Here is a 14,773-nt window from a genome sequence, read left to right on the forward strand (position 1 = left end):
GACAGAGGAGCCTAGCGAGCTACAGCCCATAGGGTTGCACAGAGTAAGACAGGACTGAAGCAACTTAGCCTCCCCACACATGAACATGAGTGTCCAGATATCTCCTTAAGAAATTGCTTTCAGTTGGTATGTAGTTTGGTATCTTATTCATTCACAGTACATTTTCATTTCTCCAACTCATTTGTTCATTCACCTCAAGCCATCTACTATAACCTGTTGTTTTTTAGTTACTAAGTTGTGCCTGGCTCTTCGCGACTCCACGGACTATAGCCCACCAGTTTCCTTTGTCCATTGGATTTTCCAGGAAAGAATATTGAAGTGGGTGGCCATTTCCTTCTTCAGAGGATCTTCCTGACCCAGGGATCAAACCCGTGTCTTCTGCATTGCAAGTGGATTCTTTACCACTGAGCCACCTGGAAAACCCCATATTATATCTTACCACCTTCCTTATCTTAGCAGAGGATGAAAATATCACAGGATAGCTTTCTAGTTCCTCTTTCTTCACCTCTCAAGTTTATCCATCCTTATTCTCAATTCCACTTACCACTTTTTACAGACTATACAGTTTTCTCATCCCTTTCTATTTCTTCCAGGACATTGCTCCCTCAGTTATACTTTCTCTCATCACTGCCTGCCTTTTTTCACCTACAAAATGTGTTCAAGCCAGTACTTATTCAGCTGCAGGTGACAGAAATCCATCTCACACTGGTTTAAACCAAGAAGGAATTTTATGTCGCATGACAGAAAAGGTCAAGGGTGCAGCTTGTTTCAGTCAAAATGGGAATTAAATATTCAAATCATATCTTTAGGAATCTGTTTCATTCCCTGGTTTTGTTTTTTTCTGCTGGCCTCCTTCTCTGGTGGCGGTGGTTTAGTCACTAAGTCGTGTCCAACTCTTGTGACCCCATGGACTGTAGCCTGCCACGCTCCTCTGTCCATGGGATTTCCCAGGCAAAAATACTGGCGTGGGTTGCCATTTCCTTCTCCAGGGGATCTTCCTGACCCAGGGATCAAACCTGGGTCTCCTATATTGACAGGCAGGTCGTTTACCACTAGCACCACCTAGGAAGCCCTGTCAGTTTAGCATTCCAGCACAAAGAACTTCTTTGGTCCAATAACTCTTTCAAAAGTGCCTTCACTAACTCTTACTTGTCCAAATTGGGACAATGTTCTCAGCTGAACCACTTACTAGATCAGAGCAGTGAATAAGCAGATGACAAGGGCTAAGCTGTTTGCCTAGGCTTAGAACTGGGGATAGAATTGATTTACCTTAGTTCTTCTCAAGTGGGGTAATCACACCCTCCCTTCTCTCCCCCCAGTCCCCCACACCCCACAGAGGACATTTGGAAATACCTGTAGACGTTTGCTGTTGTCACAGCTGGAGGAGGGGAATGCTACTGGCATCTAGTGGGTAGAAGCCAGAGGTGCTGCTAAACATCTTACAGTGCTCAGGACAGCCCCCAAACAAAGAATTGTCTGGTTCAATATGTCAATACTGTCATATTTGAGAAATTGTGATCCATCTGAACCATATGGAACTGTGGAATCAGGAAAAATCAGGGGCTTAATTCCAAAAGAATGGGTTCAGTTAAAGCAACACATATCCACCCCCAACCCTGAAAAAATCCTCCCCCAAACCATCCATGCTTTCTCTTTTAAACTATCTCCCTTTTCTTTACCATCAAATTTTCTGAAAAAGTGGTTGAACTTAGCAGATTTAACCATTTCATCTATTCACTTACCAATAATTATGGTACCCATTCTTGCGTGCTAGGCAATGTTTTAGGTTGTGGGATATAGCAGTGATAAATGAACATGTTTTCTCAAGTAGCTTTTATTCTAGTGAGGAGAGGCAAATGACAAGCAGATTGTCAGATGGAAATAAAATGAAAAAATAAGTAAAAATTTTAACATTATATGAAGCAGATAAAGAGGAAAGGAAGTTCTGAATGGATGTGCAGCTGTAAATAGTGGCCAGAGAAGACTTCATTGAGAAGGTAACACTTAAATAAAAATAGAAACTCAAGGGGATGAAGGAGGTAGCTCTGCAGATATAGATATCTCATCAGATTGGGTTGCAAGCAAAAGAAATATTAGGCGAAAAATTTTTTTAAATGAAAAAATAATTAAAAAAAATCAAAGAGGGACTATGTCTGCTGCATTTGGAGAAATTTGTTTGCATGCTATGGTAAAAATCCAGTAGAAAAGGGGAAGTAATAATTCTGGAGAGAGAGGGGAATTCCTAGAGTGATGTATTTGAGCAAGAAAGAACAGATAGAATCTAGTGCATTAGTGGCAAATTTAGCCTTAGATAAGGTGTGAACTATATAACCCTATGAACAGGAGATAAATTATCTAAACCGGATAGAAATATTCAGATTAAATTTTGAGAGAAGTTTGTTTTTTGTTTTTGTTTTTTTAATTTTTTCCTATTTTTTTCCGTTTTAAAAAAAAGAGAAGCAAAGCTCTAAACATATTAAGAACAATGGAGGAGAAGTGAGAGTTCAATGCCAAAAAAAAAAAAAAAATTGATAGTCACTTGGAAGAATGAGAGAGTAAATGGATTAGGTAAGTATAGTAAGAACACCAGCCCGCATTACAAAGGTCCATTTGAAGTGAGTTGTCATTAGACTAGTCCTCATGGACGTTTTTTTTTTTTTTCCAGCCACATTCAGTTTCATGAGTACAGGGGCAAAGTTGTGGAGAAATGAATCTAAGCAAAATTGTTCACATAATAAATACAATAACTTGGGAGAAGGGCAAGGCGGCTGAGGCAGAATGCAAGATAGTGATTATAATGATGGACCATGGAATTGAATTGAATCTTGTCAGGATGAACGTGAGGATACTAAGGGTGTGTGAAATTGAAAGAAAAGATAAACGGATCGTAGGTACTGAGAGATACCAAGATTGTTGGGATCAAGGTACTAGAGGTGAACTAGAAGGATAGGATTGGTGGTTGGACAGTGGGATGGCCAAAATTATAGAGGGACTGTATTTATGGATGATGACAGGGTCTAAGATATGGCCATGGGCATAAGTGGCAGAATAGAGGAAAGGACAGGATTGTTGAAAAAAGATAAGGTATTTGGAAAATACCATCACTGAATATCAAATCACTGAGGATTATGACAGGAGTAACGGTAGAGAAGTTTGCCATGAGGTAGGAGCTAAAACCTTTCAGAAATGAGGGAAGAAAGCAGATGCTAGGAGACTAGTGTAAAAAGAAGTGGTAATGAGTGGCATATTCTGATAGCTTGTGATGTAAGCCTGGGGAGTTCAATCTTCTATTTCTGTTTCCACAGCCTACTATGATCTGGCTTCTTCTTTCATTGCTCTATTTAGAATATCTTGAAAGGATGATATCAAATCCTAGAAAGAGTGGTATCAAAGTATTAAAAAGGAAAGTATTAAAATATTAAAAAAGACACAAATGTAAAGAACAGACTTTCGGACACAATGGGAGAAGGAGAGGGTGTGATGATTTGAGAGAGTAGCATTGAATCTTATATATTACCATGTGTAAAATAGATAGCCAATGGGAATTTGATGTGTGACAAAGGAAACCCAAAGCCAGCACTCTGTGACGACCTGAACTGTTGGGATGGGGAGGAGGAAGAGGCGGGAGGGGAGACAGAAGGGAGGTGACACAGGTATGCCTATGGCCAGTTCATGGTGATGTATGGCAGAGGCCATCACAGCATTGCAATTATCCTCCAATTAAAATAAATTTATTGATTAAAAAAATACAAGGGGGTTGTGATGTGATGTGATCAAAGTTGATTTTATCGCAATAGAGCCTTAGGAGAGAGTCTAATGGACAAGGATGGAAGATTAAAAACATATCTGGCCTTTGGGACACTGCCCTTCTTCACCTAGTGAGGGTAGGAACTGAGACTTTAATAAAAGGACTAATGAAGTAAGACAGTATTTTGGACTGTTGTGTGAACTAAGGCTGTACATGCTGAGTGAGTGCAGGTTTGCTGGACGGTGTGTATGTGGGTCTCCAACAGTGAAGAGATAATGAGTGAAGATTAATTTCCAACCTTGAATGTCTTTATTCCACCATGAACCATATCTATGCACAGAGGAGAGAAGAGCTAACATATTTACTGAAATATTTGAAGCCTTTTCAATCCTCATACCCCTCCTCCCCCTTTACAGCATTTGATATTTGAAATTACTCCACTCTCCATATGACTTGCTCTAACTCTAGCTTTAGAAACAAATGACTTTTGCTTCTACTAATTTTTAAATCTAGGGTTTTTGTCTTGATCACCACAGACCTCCAAAAATTCATGACTAGAACTATATTTCCGTATAACCAGTTTTATTTGTAATTCTGTGTACTTTATTTTATGCATTTATAAAAACAATTCTGAGAAGGAGTCCTGCTTGATCAAATAGGCAAAGGGGTCCATAATACACAAAAATATTAAAAAACCTCTAGTTGATAAGTCAGACAAAAAAGGCAAATACTGTATGTGATCATTTGTGTGTGGAATTTAGAAAATAAAGCAAAAGAATGAATACAGCAAAACAGAAATAGACTCACAGATATAAGGGACAAACTGGTGGTTACCAGTGGGGAGAGAGCGGGAGGAGAGGACAGGGATAGGGGGTTAGGAGGCACAAACCACTATGTTTTAATACATAAGGTATAAAGATACATCATACAGCACAGGAAATATATTGAGTATAGTAATTCTTCAACATATGAACAAGTTCTGTTTTGAGAGTACCTTCATAAGACCAATTTGTTCGTAAGTCTCATAAAGTTAGCCTCGGTAACCAACTAACAACCTTCTGTCTAGTATTGCACCGTAATAGGTTTATAATACTTTTCACACAAATACAAAAAAAAAGACAAACACACAAAATAAACATTTAAAATCTTACAGTATAGTATCTTGAAAAGGACAGTAGTACCAACTACATCACTGCTGCTTTTACACTTGCCTCTGGACATTTTGGGCTTGAAATAAGGATACTGCACTATTGGACTCTATACCATACTGTACAGTAAAGTACGCAAAAAATGCAACCACTTCTAGAGGATGGTGTGAACATGACAAGTACACCAGACAGGTGGACTAACTTACATGATTGGACATGTAAATACACATTTGCATCTTTGAAAGTTCACAACTTGAAGATTCATATGTAGGGGAATTACCGTATAGACAATATTTTATAATAACTTTAAATGGAATATAATCTATAAAATTTGAATTACTATGTTATACACCTGAAACTAAAATAGTATTGTATATCAACTATACTTCAACAAAAAAATTTTTAAGACCTCTGGATCAATGTGGTTCATATGTTTCTATCCTGATCTATTGTTTATTGTACATTTTGTTCCTTAACAGATCCAACAATTCCTGAGATTTTTGATTGTCTTCCATCCATTTCCTTTACAAAAGTCCTCTCAATGGGCCTTTCTAGAAGTCTAGTTTCATATCAACAAACTATACTCTCAACCTTTTCCTAGAATATTCTCACACCTTCTGGCCCTCACTACACTCCATTTGTTCCATGGCTAAAAGTTCCATAACTTTCTCAGTTAAAAATCCAAAAAACCTTCATTACTCTCCCCTGATCAGACTACCCCCATCCCCTCCATATGGGTTTCCTGATACTGCTATAACAAATTACCTTGAATTTTGAAAAGGTGTAGATTTTAAAAACAGTTCTGGAGGTTAGATGTTAAAAATGAGTATTACAGTGCTAAACCAAGGTGTTGATGGGACTGACTCCTTCTGAAAGCTCCAGGGAAAAAGCTGTTCCTTGCCTCTTCCAGATTTTAGAGGTAGCTGGGATTCCTTGGCTTGTGGTGGCATCACTCTAACTCTGCTTCAGACATTGCCTTTTCCCTCTCTGTTCTGCTGCCTTACTCTTATAAGAATCCCTTTGATTAGACGGCCCACCAAGATAATAGAGGATAACCTCCCCACCTCCAACTCCTTAAGTTAATTACACCTGCATAATCCTTTTTGCCACATAAGGTTATATAACACAGGTTGTGGGGAATAGGACAGGGGCATCTTAGGAACCATTCTTCTGCCTACCACACATCCCCACTTCTCTCATCTTTTAATTCTTACTTGTACCTCCCCCGTACTTCTTATTTCAATAAACACCTTTATCATTCATTTTGAATCCTAAAGCTAACTATTGATTCTCGTCTTTTCCTTACCAGTAACTTTAAGAAATTTGCCAAAATCCAATGCTTGAGCAAATTTTGCTCATTCTATCTCCAATATCTTTCTTTTTATTTTATTTTTTAACTTTACAATATTGTATTGGTTTTGCCATATATCAACATGAATCCACCACAGCTATACACGTGTTCCCCATCTGAACCCTCCTCCCTCCTCCCTCCCCATACCATCCCTCTGGGTCGTCCCAGTGCACCAGCCCCAAGCATCCAGTATCGTTCATCGAACCTGGACTGGCGACTCATTTCAGACACTGATGTATAGAACAGTCCAATATCTTTCTTAATTATCTACTTTAATCCCAGTCATGCTGCAGCTGCTGCTACTGCTAAGTCACTTCAGTCGTGTCCGACTCTGTGCGACCCCATAGACAGCAGCCCACCAGGCTCCCCCCGTCCCTGGGATTCTCCAGGCAAGAACACTGGAGTGGGTTGCCATTTCCTTCTCCAATGCATGAAAGTGAAAAGTGAAAGTGAAGTCGCTCAGTCGTGTCTGACTCTTAGCGAATCCCAGTCATGGTTACCACCAAATCTCATCCTGATGATGGTAAAATCCTCCTTCTTGGTATCTCCATCCACTATTCCTTTATTCCTATCTAGTCTCTAAACTACAGACAAAATCATACTTTTTTTAAATTTTTAAATTTTTTATTTTTTGAACTTCTTATTTTGTATTGAGGTGAAGTGAAATGATAGTTACTCAGTTGTGTCTGATTTTTTGTGACCCCATGGACTCGTCCTGGCCGGAATACTGGAGTGAATAGCCTTTCCCTTCTCCAGGGTATCTTTCCAACCCGAACCCAGGTCTCCGGCATTGCAGGCGGATTTTTTACAAGCTGAGCCACAAGAGAAGCAGAAGAACACTGGAGTGAGTAGCCTAACCCTTATCCAGGGGATCTTCCCAACCCAGGAATCAAACCAGGGTCTCCTGCATTGCAGGCAGCTTCTTTACCAACTGAGCTATCAGGGACATAGCCAGTTAGCAACGTTGTAGTAGTTCCAGGTGAACAGCAAAGGGACTGAGCCATGCAAAGGGACTGGATACATACACATGTATACATTCTCCCCTAAAGCCCTCTCCCATCCAGGCTGTCCCATAACATTGAGCAGCAGTTCCATGTTCTATACAGTAGATTCTTGCTGATTATCAATTTTAAATATAACAGTGTGTACATGTCCATCCTGAACGTCCTAAGGATCCCTTCTCCTGCTCTAACCAGAAGTTTCTTCTCTAAGTCTGTAAGTCTCTTTCTGTTTTCTAAGTTCATTTGTATCATTTTTTTAGATACCATACATACATAAGGGGTATCATATCAGAATCATACTTTTAAAAATGCAAATTTGATTAAGTCACTCTCATTTTTTTTAAATTTTTATTTTATTTTTAAACTTTACAATATTGTATTAGTTTTGCCAAATATCAAAATGAATCCGCCACAGGTATACCTATGTTCCCCATCCTGAACCCTCCTCCCTCCTCCCTCCTCCCTCCCCATACCCTCCCTCTGGGTTGTCCCAGTGCACCAGCCCCAAGTATCCAGTATCATGCATCGAGCCTGGACTGGCGACTCGTTTCATACATGATATTATACATGTTTCAATGCTATTCTCCCAAATCTCCCCACCCTCTCCCTCTCCCACAGAGTCCCTCTCTTTCAAAAGAACTTTCAATGGCTTGGTGTATCTCAATTCAACATAAAGACATTGGATTTTCATTTTCCGTACACTGTTCACGTTGCCTGCAACAGTCTCTTAGGCAGAATGCAGGCATTTCTTTAGCTGACCTACTACCCACGTGGATTCTTGAGAAGGGAAAAATCGTTCAGGGGTGTATGAAAGCGAAGCTGTGAGAATCCACCGCTTTTGTCCCTAGCTGCCCATCCTCATACATAGAACACATCAAGGAGCTGAAAGCTCTGCCTAATTTTCTTTCTGTACCAAGATCTCTAAGGTGTTCCTTGGGAGCGAGACTTGTTAGAAACAAGGGAAACCCGGAGTAAACAAGACCTCGCTCACCAAAGGGAAGTTGTGGTCAACAGTTTTCTGGGAGGAACCTTCGCTGCACTTCCCAAACCTTGGGAGCTACATCCGGTGTGTGGTCCTTTTCTCCGCGGCACTTTCCCCGACTTCGATTTTCTCCGAGACCGTCTCTGGTTACTAGAGGCGCTTGGGACGGATGGGAACCTCTGTTCCGTGGAAACGGGACCCTCTCCGGCTGCCGAAGCCCCGCTCTCCGGCTCGGGAGGAGCCCTGCGGGCGGTTCTGGCGCTACTCGCGCGCCGGGCTGCCGGGGGTGAGGTGCGCGCGGGCGCGTTGTCCTCGCTGGCACCCGCGTCGAGAGTGTATCTTTCCAAGGGCTAAGCGCGCGAGAAGGCAGGTCGGCTCTGGGACTCCCCGCTGTGTTCCGGCCTCCTGGTGGCACTGCTCCACCTCTCTTCGTGGGGCTTATGCTGTGCCCAGTGCAGATGATGACTGGGTGCCGCACGGAATTCCTTGCGTTTACCTTATTTGTACAGAGACTGTCTATAGCAGAATGTGGCGAAGGTCATAGGGAAAGAAAAGGGTGTTGGGGGATTCAACTGAGGTGAGTTCTAACCCTTGAAACATGTTAACTGTGAGGAAAATTACTCCTTGTGTTTCTTCGTCACCCATCTCTGCACCTCATGGAATTGCTACCTGACTGGCGGAGAGCCTGTCAAAGTTTTAACACGGTGCCTGCCACTTAATATCTATCCTCATTACTTCAGCCCTTCCTACACGAGGGTGTTTGAACAAGCAGACCCGGGGTGCCAATTATCACCTGCAAAGTGCCTCGCATCTGGTTATATTCACTCCCCATTCAGCACCCTAAACAACTACTGTCATCATGAACATGCACTTACTGAGCACCTGTGCTAAGACAAATGCCAGGTGCTTGGGGTTAGAAGAGCTAGCTGAACTGCAGAACCCTCACTCAGTGTAATGACTGCAGGTAGGAGTGGAGAGTAATATTTACATATTGTCCCAGTTTAGTCAAGTCATTTACAACAAAACAAAGCCTATTATAAGTGTTATGAAAATTTTGAGGTGGTGTCCTCTCTTCTTTCCTTTCACTTCAAATAGGCAAACAGAGATTAGAACCCTTCTTATTTTTGGCTTCCCTAGAAGTCTTCTTAGTTGGGTCAACTCATTCAAGTGGACATCTTGGTTGAAGTGACAGTCTTTTTCTTTTTTGTCGAGCCTCTTCTTGACAACTCAGTTTGCTCTTTGTCATCGCTAGGCATTTTGCATTCAGTATTTGATCATGCCTTCCCTTCTAAGAGAGTAAACTAAGTTTCCACAGAAATTGTTATTAATATTTTATCTCTTTAGATGCCATAGGCTTCCCTGGTGACTCAGTAAAGAATCTGCTTGCAATGTGGGATACCCCAGTTCAATCCCTGGGCGGGGAAGACCCCCTAGAGAAGGGAATGGCAACCCACTCCAGTATTCTTGCCTGGAAAATTCCATGGATAGAGGAGCCTGGTGGGCTACAGTCCATGGGGTTCTAAGAGTCAGACTCGACTGAGCAACTAACGCTTACTTATTTAGATGTCATAAAGAAACTGTCAAGTGAAGAAATGGGGTAAAACCTAAAGCTTTATTTTCAGAAGAGTAGCATGCCAAGAAATTTAAGCAATCTGTATTTAGAATTTTTGTGGACTTTGTGGGTACCCGGTTCCCTTCTTATTGAAATGTTGTTATAGCTTGTCTGTGTTTATTAAGTTTACCATTGTAGTACACTCCCAGATACTATTAATTGCAAAAAAAATTTTACTAGGATTATTATAATAACTTCAAAGTGTGAAACAGCCTAAACTATCTAGCAATTTACTTGCTAAAAGTAATTTAGAAAATGCTGATGGAATGCTGACAGTGTACACAGCACTTTGGAGTTTGTAAGAAATGGAAGAGAGAGCTGTGCCTTCAAGATGTGTGCATAAAGTAGGGTGGTGGGATTTTAGGACATCTGAACTAAAAGGCCAGGGTTCTGGTTTGTCCAGCCTCCGCTATCTACTAGCTGGAAGCCTTGGACCAGCAAGTCAGTAACATCCCTGATCTCGAGAGTCCACATATATACAATAAACATAATTAATATTCTGCTATCTGAGAGGGTTAGTGTGAAAGTCAGATGACTTACTGTATGTGGCAGTGTTTTGTAACCTGAAAATCCCCACGGGGATCTACAAAACCATGACTAAAAAGTCATACAAGAGTCTGAGGGCCTCAGAGTGATTGAAAAGGGAGAGATCTCAGCTTCAGTGATCTTAGGCTTAGTGGAAGAAGCATGGCTTTAACAGCAATTGAAGAGTGAATCAAAAAAAAAAAAATGTAAAGGATGTTTCATGAATATATTTATTTTAGGTAAAAATTAGCATAGCACAAACCTTGCTAGGACTGTGTTGAAGATAGAGCCAACTCTGGTGCCCTCACTTGGCCCTCAGATCAGATCTCACTGTTACCGTGTTGTGTAAAGATGTGGGGTAGAAAGGAGTTGGCTTTCTATAATTCCTGACTTGTTTCAGTTTATATATGCTCAGATGAGAAGATTTATGCTTGTGTTACCTGGTTTTATCTAATATAACTTTCACAATTGGACAAGTAACTTCAAAATTTTCCTATATAGAGATAATGAATAAAATAATTCTAATAGGGCCAACTCAAACAAGCAATTGAATGACATGGCTGACTGTCCTCTCCACACAGACATTAAGAGGAAGAAATCCTGTTGGTTTAATCACGATTGACCAAAAGTTGACAAAAATGAAAAAAATCTAGAAAGAATTAAGGAGACAAGTTGAAATATAGCTTTACATTCAATATATATTATATAGCATATATAATTATTATATATAGCTTATATAATAATTGTAAATAACTTGCATAATAATTGTATATAATTATTGATATTAATATAATTAAGTTATATTTGTATAATTAAACATAGATGTAATAGCTTTATTATGTCATATAATATATTATAATTTAACATCTACTATTGACTTCTTATAGTTTGTATACATAGTTTATATATAACATGTTAATCTATATAATGTATATTATGCATACTAAATATTATATATTATTTAATACCAAACTATACCAAAGTAGATATTATATTATACCATCTAGAAAATACAATATATATTATGCATTATACCAAAGTATGTGCTGCATAATATTAAATGTTATATAGTACACCAAATGCATAGCATATAATATACATCATAAAATATATGAATATATTTAAATATAAAATAAATAAAAATGTTTAAGTGCATGCTCTTTTTTTTTTTAAATAATAGAATTACTTAAGTAAAACATTTTCAGGTCCCTTTATAAAGAGCAGAATATGAGGAATGAGGAAGAGAGTATACTCTAGGTTGACAGCTCATGTTTGAACAGACATGAAAGAAATAGTGGGTAGTTTGTGCTTATAGTACAGAATAAATCAACCTGGCTTAAGTAAGTTTGAATCAGGTGTATTTCAAAGTGGACAGTGACACCCAAGACAAAAATAACAATGAAATGACACTATATACCCACTTCTGCTACTGCTGCTAACTCACTTCAGTCATGTCCGACTCTGTGTGACCCCATAGACGGCAGCCCACCAGGCTCCCCCGTCCCTGGGATTCTCCAGGCAAGAACACTGGAGTGGGTTGCCATTTCCCTCTCCAATGCATGAAAGTGAAAGTGAAGTCACTCAGTCGAGGCCGACTCTTAGCGACCCCAGGGACTGCAGCCTACCAGGCTCCTCCCTCCATGGGATCTTCCAGGCAAGAGTACTGGAGTGGGTTGCCATTGCTTCCTCCATACACCCACTAGAATGACTTAAATTTCAAAAACTGACCATACCAAGTATTAGCTATAAGGTAAACTGTAGTTATCAAGCATTCTTCGTTGTTAAAAGGATACAACCACTTTGGAAACAAAATTTTGACAGTTTCTTAAAACGTTAAATACACATATATCTAAGTATTTTACACCTGGGTATCTACTCAAGAGAAATGAAAGCATATGTTCACATAAAGACTTGTTCAAGAATTTTTATAGTGGCTTTATCTGTAATAGCCAATAACTAGAAACAATACAAATGTCCTTCAACAGCTAAAAGGGTAAACTAAATTAAGGTGTATTTTTACAACTGAATGTTACTCAGTAAACAAACAAAACCACTTAAATTTTTATGTGTAACAATCCAGATGATTTGCAAGACATTTATGCTTTGTGAAAGCTAGATAAAAATAAAAAGTACAAACTGAGTAATTCAGTTTATCCAAAATTCTAGGAGTCAGATCAACTTGTGTAACAGGAAGCAAGTTGGAATTTGCCTAGAGAAGGAGATAAAGAGATGAACGGATTACAAATAAACATTAGGAAACTGTAGATAGATACTGTGATGGAAAAGTTTGTTGTCTTGACTGTGGTGACCATTTCATAGTGTATACATATGTCGAGTCAACAAATTGTATAGTTACTGTATGTAATATAGCTTAATGCATGTTTGCATGCATGCTAAGCTGCATCAGTCATGTCTGACTCTTTTTGACCCCATGGGCTGTAGCCCACCAGGCTTCTCTATCCATGGGATTCTCCAGGCCAGAATACTGAAGTGAGTTGATTGAACCGGCATCTCTTTTGTCTCCTGTATCAGCAGACAGGTTCTTTACCACTAGCGCCACCTGGGAAGCCCAATATATATTAATAAAGCTATAAATTTTTTTTTAAAACTATGGTAGATCTTGAGCTTATAGAGTTTATATTAATATGTTTGTTGTAGGAACAAGCCCTAATTTGAGGGATTGACAATGAAGAAGGGAAAAGAAACTAAATCAACCTTTCTCAGATTCATATATTCCTTTTTATTTGGGATATTATCCAAGTTTTCAGGCTTCCGTGATAGCTCAGTTGGTAAAGAATCCGCCTGAAATGCAGGAGACTCCAGTTAGATTCTTGGGTCATGAAGATCCAATGAAGGGATAGGCTACCCACTCCAGTGTTCTTGGGCTTCCCTGGTGTCTCAGCTGATAAAGAATCTGCCTACAGTGTGGGAGACCTGGGTTTGATCCCTGGGTTGGGAAGATCCCCTGGAGAAGGAAAAGGCTATTCACTCCAATATTCTGGCCTGGAGAACTCCATGGACCATGGAGTTGCAGAGAGTTGGACATGACTGAGTGACTTTCACTTTCACTTCATCCAAATTTTCATTTTTAGTTATTATATATACTGTGCCAGAACACAGGTGAATTTTAGGTAATTAAAGGAAGGGTCATAGCAAATACCCTCTTCCAACAACACAAGAAAAGACTCTACACATGGACATCACAAGATGGTCAACAACAAAATCAGAGTGATTATATCCTTTGCAGCCTAAGAGGGAGAAGCTCTATACAGTCAGCAAAAAAAAAAAAAGACCAGGAGCTGACTTTGGCTCAGATCATGAACTCCTTATTGCCAAATTCAGACTTAAATTGAAGAACATGGGGAAAACCACTAGACCATTAAGATATGACGTAAATCAAGTCCCTTATGACTATACAGTAGAATTGAGAAATGGATTTAAGGGACTAGATCTGATAGAAAGAGTGCCTGATGAACTATAGATGGAGGCTCATGATGTTGTACAGGAGACAGGGAGCAAGACCATCCCCAAGAAAAAGATATGCAAAACAGCAAAATGGCTGTCTGAGGAGGCCTTACAAATAGCTGTGAAAAGAAGAGAGGTGAAAGGGAAAGGAGAAAAGGAAAGATATACTCATTTGAATGCAGAGTGCCAAAGAATAGCAGGGAGACATAAGAAAGCCTTCCTCAGTAATCAATGCAAAGAAATAGTGGAAAACAACAGAATGGGAAAGACTAGAGATCTCTTGAAGAAAATAACAGATACCAAGGGAACATTTCATGCAAAGATGGGCTCAATAAAGGACAGAAATGGTTTGGACCTAACAGAAGCAGAAGATATTAAGAAGAGGTGGCAAGAATACATAGAACTGTACAAAAAAGATATTCACGACCCAGATAATCATGAAGGTGTGATCACTCACACTTACCTAGAGCCAGACATCCTGGAATGTGAAGTCAGGTGGGCCTTAGGAAGCATCACTATGAACAAAGCTAGTGGAGGTGATGGAATTCCAATTGAGCTATTTCAAATCCTACAAGATGATGCTGTGAAAGTGCTGCACACAATACACCAGCAAATTTGGAAAACTCAGCAGTGGCCACAGGACTGGAAAAGGGCAGTTTTCATTCCAATCCCAAAGAAAGGCAATACCAAAGAATGCTCAAACTACCGCACAATTGCACTCATCTCACACACTAGTAAAGTAATGCTCAAAATTCTCCAAGCCAGGCTTCAGCAATACGTGAACTGTGAACTTCCAGATGTTCAAGCTGGTTTTAGAAAATTCAGGGGAACCAGAGATCAAATTGCCAACATCCTCTGGATCATGGAAAAAGCATGAGAGTTCCAGAAAAACATTTCTTTCTGTTTTATTGACTATGCCAAAGCCTTTGACTGTGTGGACC

At 39.7% G+C, this 14,773-nt stretch overlaps 1 protein-coding gene across 1 annotated transcript in view; it reads left to right on the plus strand.

The window, feature by feature from the left end:
• The first annotated feature begins 8,399 nt into the window (after positions 1-8,399).
• CR1L (complement C3b/C4b receptor 1 like) overlaps positions 8,400-14,773 on the plus strand; it is a 67,325-nt gene continuing 60,951 nt past the window's right edge. The window contains 1 exon segment of the mRNA XM_070384790.1: positions 8,400-8,699. Coding sequence (XP_070240891.1) covers positions 8,400-8,699 — 300 coding nt within the window.

This window comes from Bos mutus, chromosome 16, assembly GCF_027580195.1.
Source record: "Bos mutus isolate GX-2022 chromosome 16, NWIPB_WYAK_1.1, whole genome shotgun sequence".
In the NCBI taxonomy this organism is placed as follows: domain Eukaryota; kingdom Metazoa; phylum Chordata; class Mammalia; order Artiodactyla; family Bovidae; genus Bos; species Bos mutus.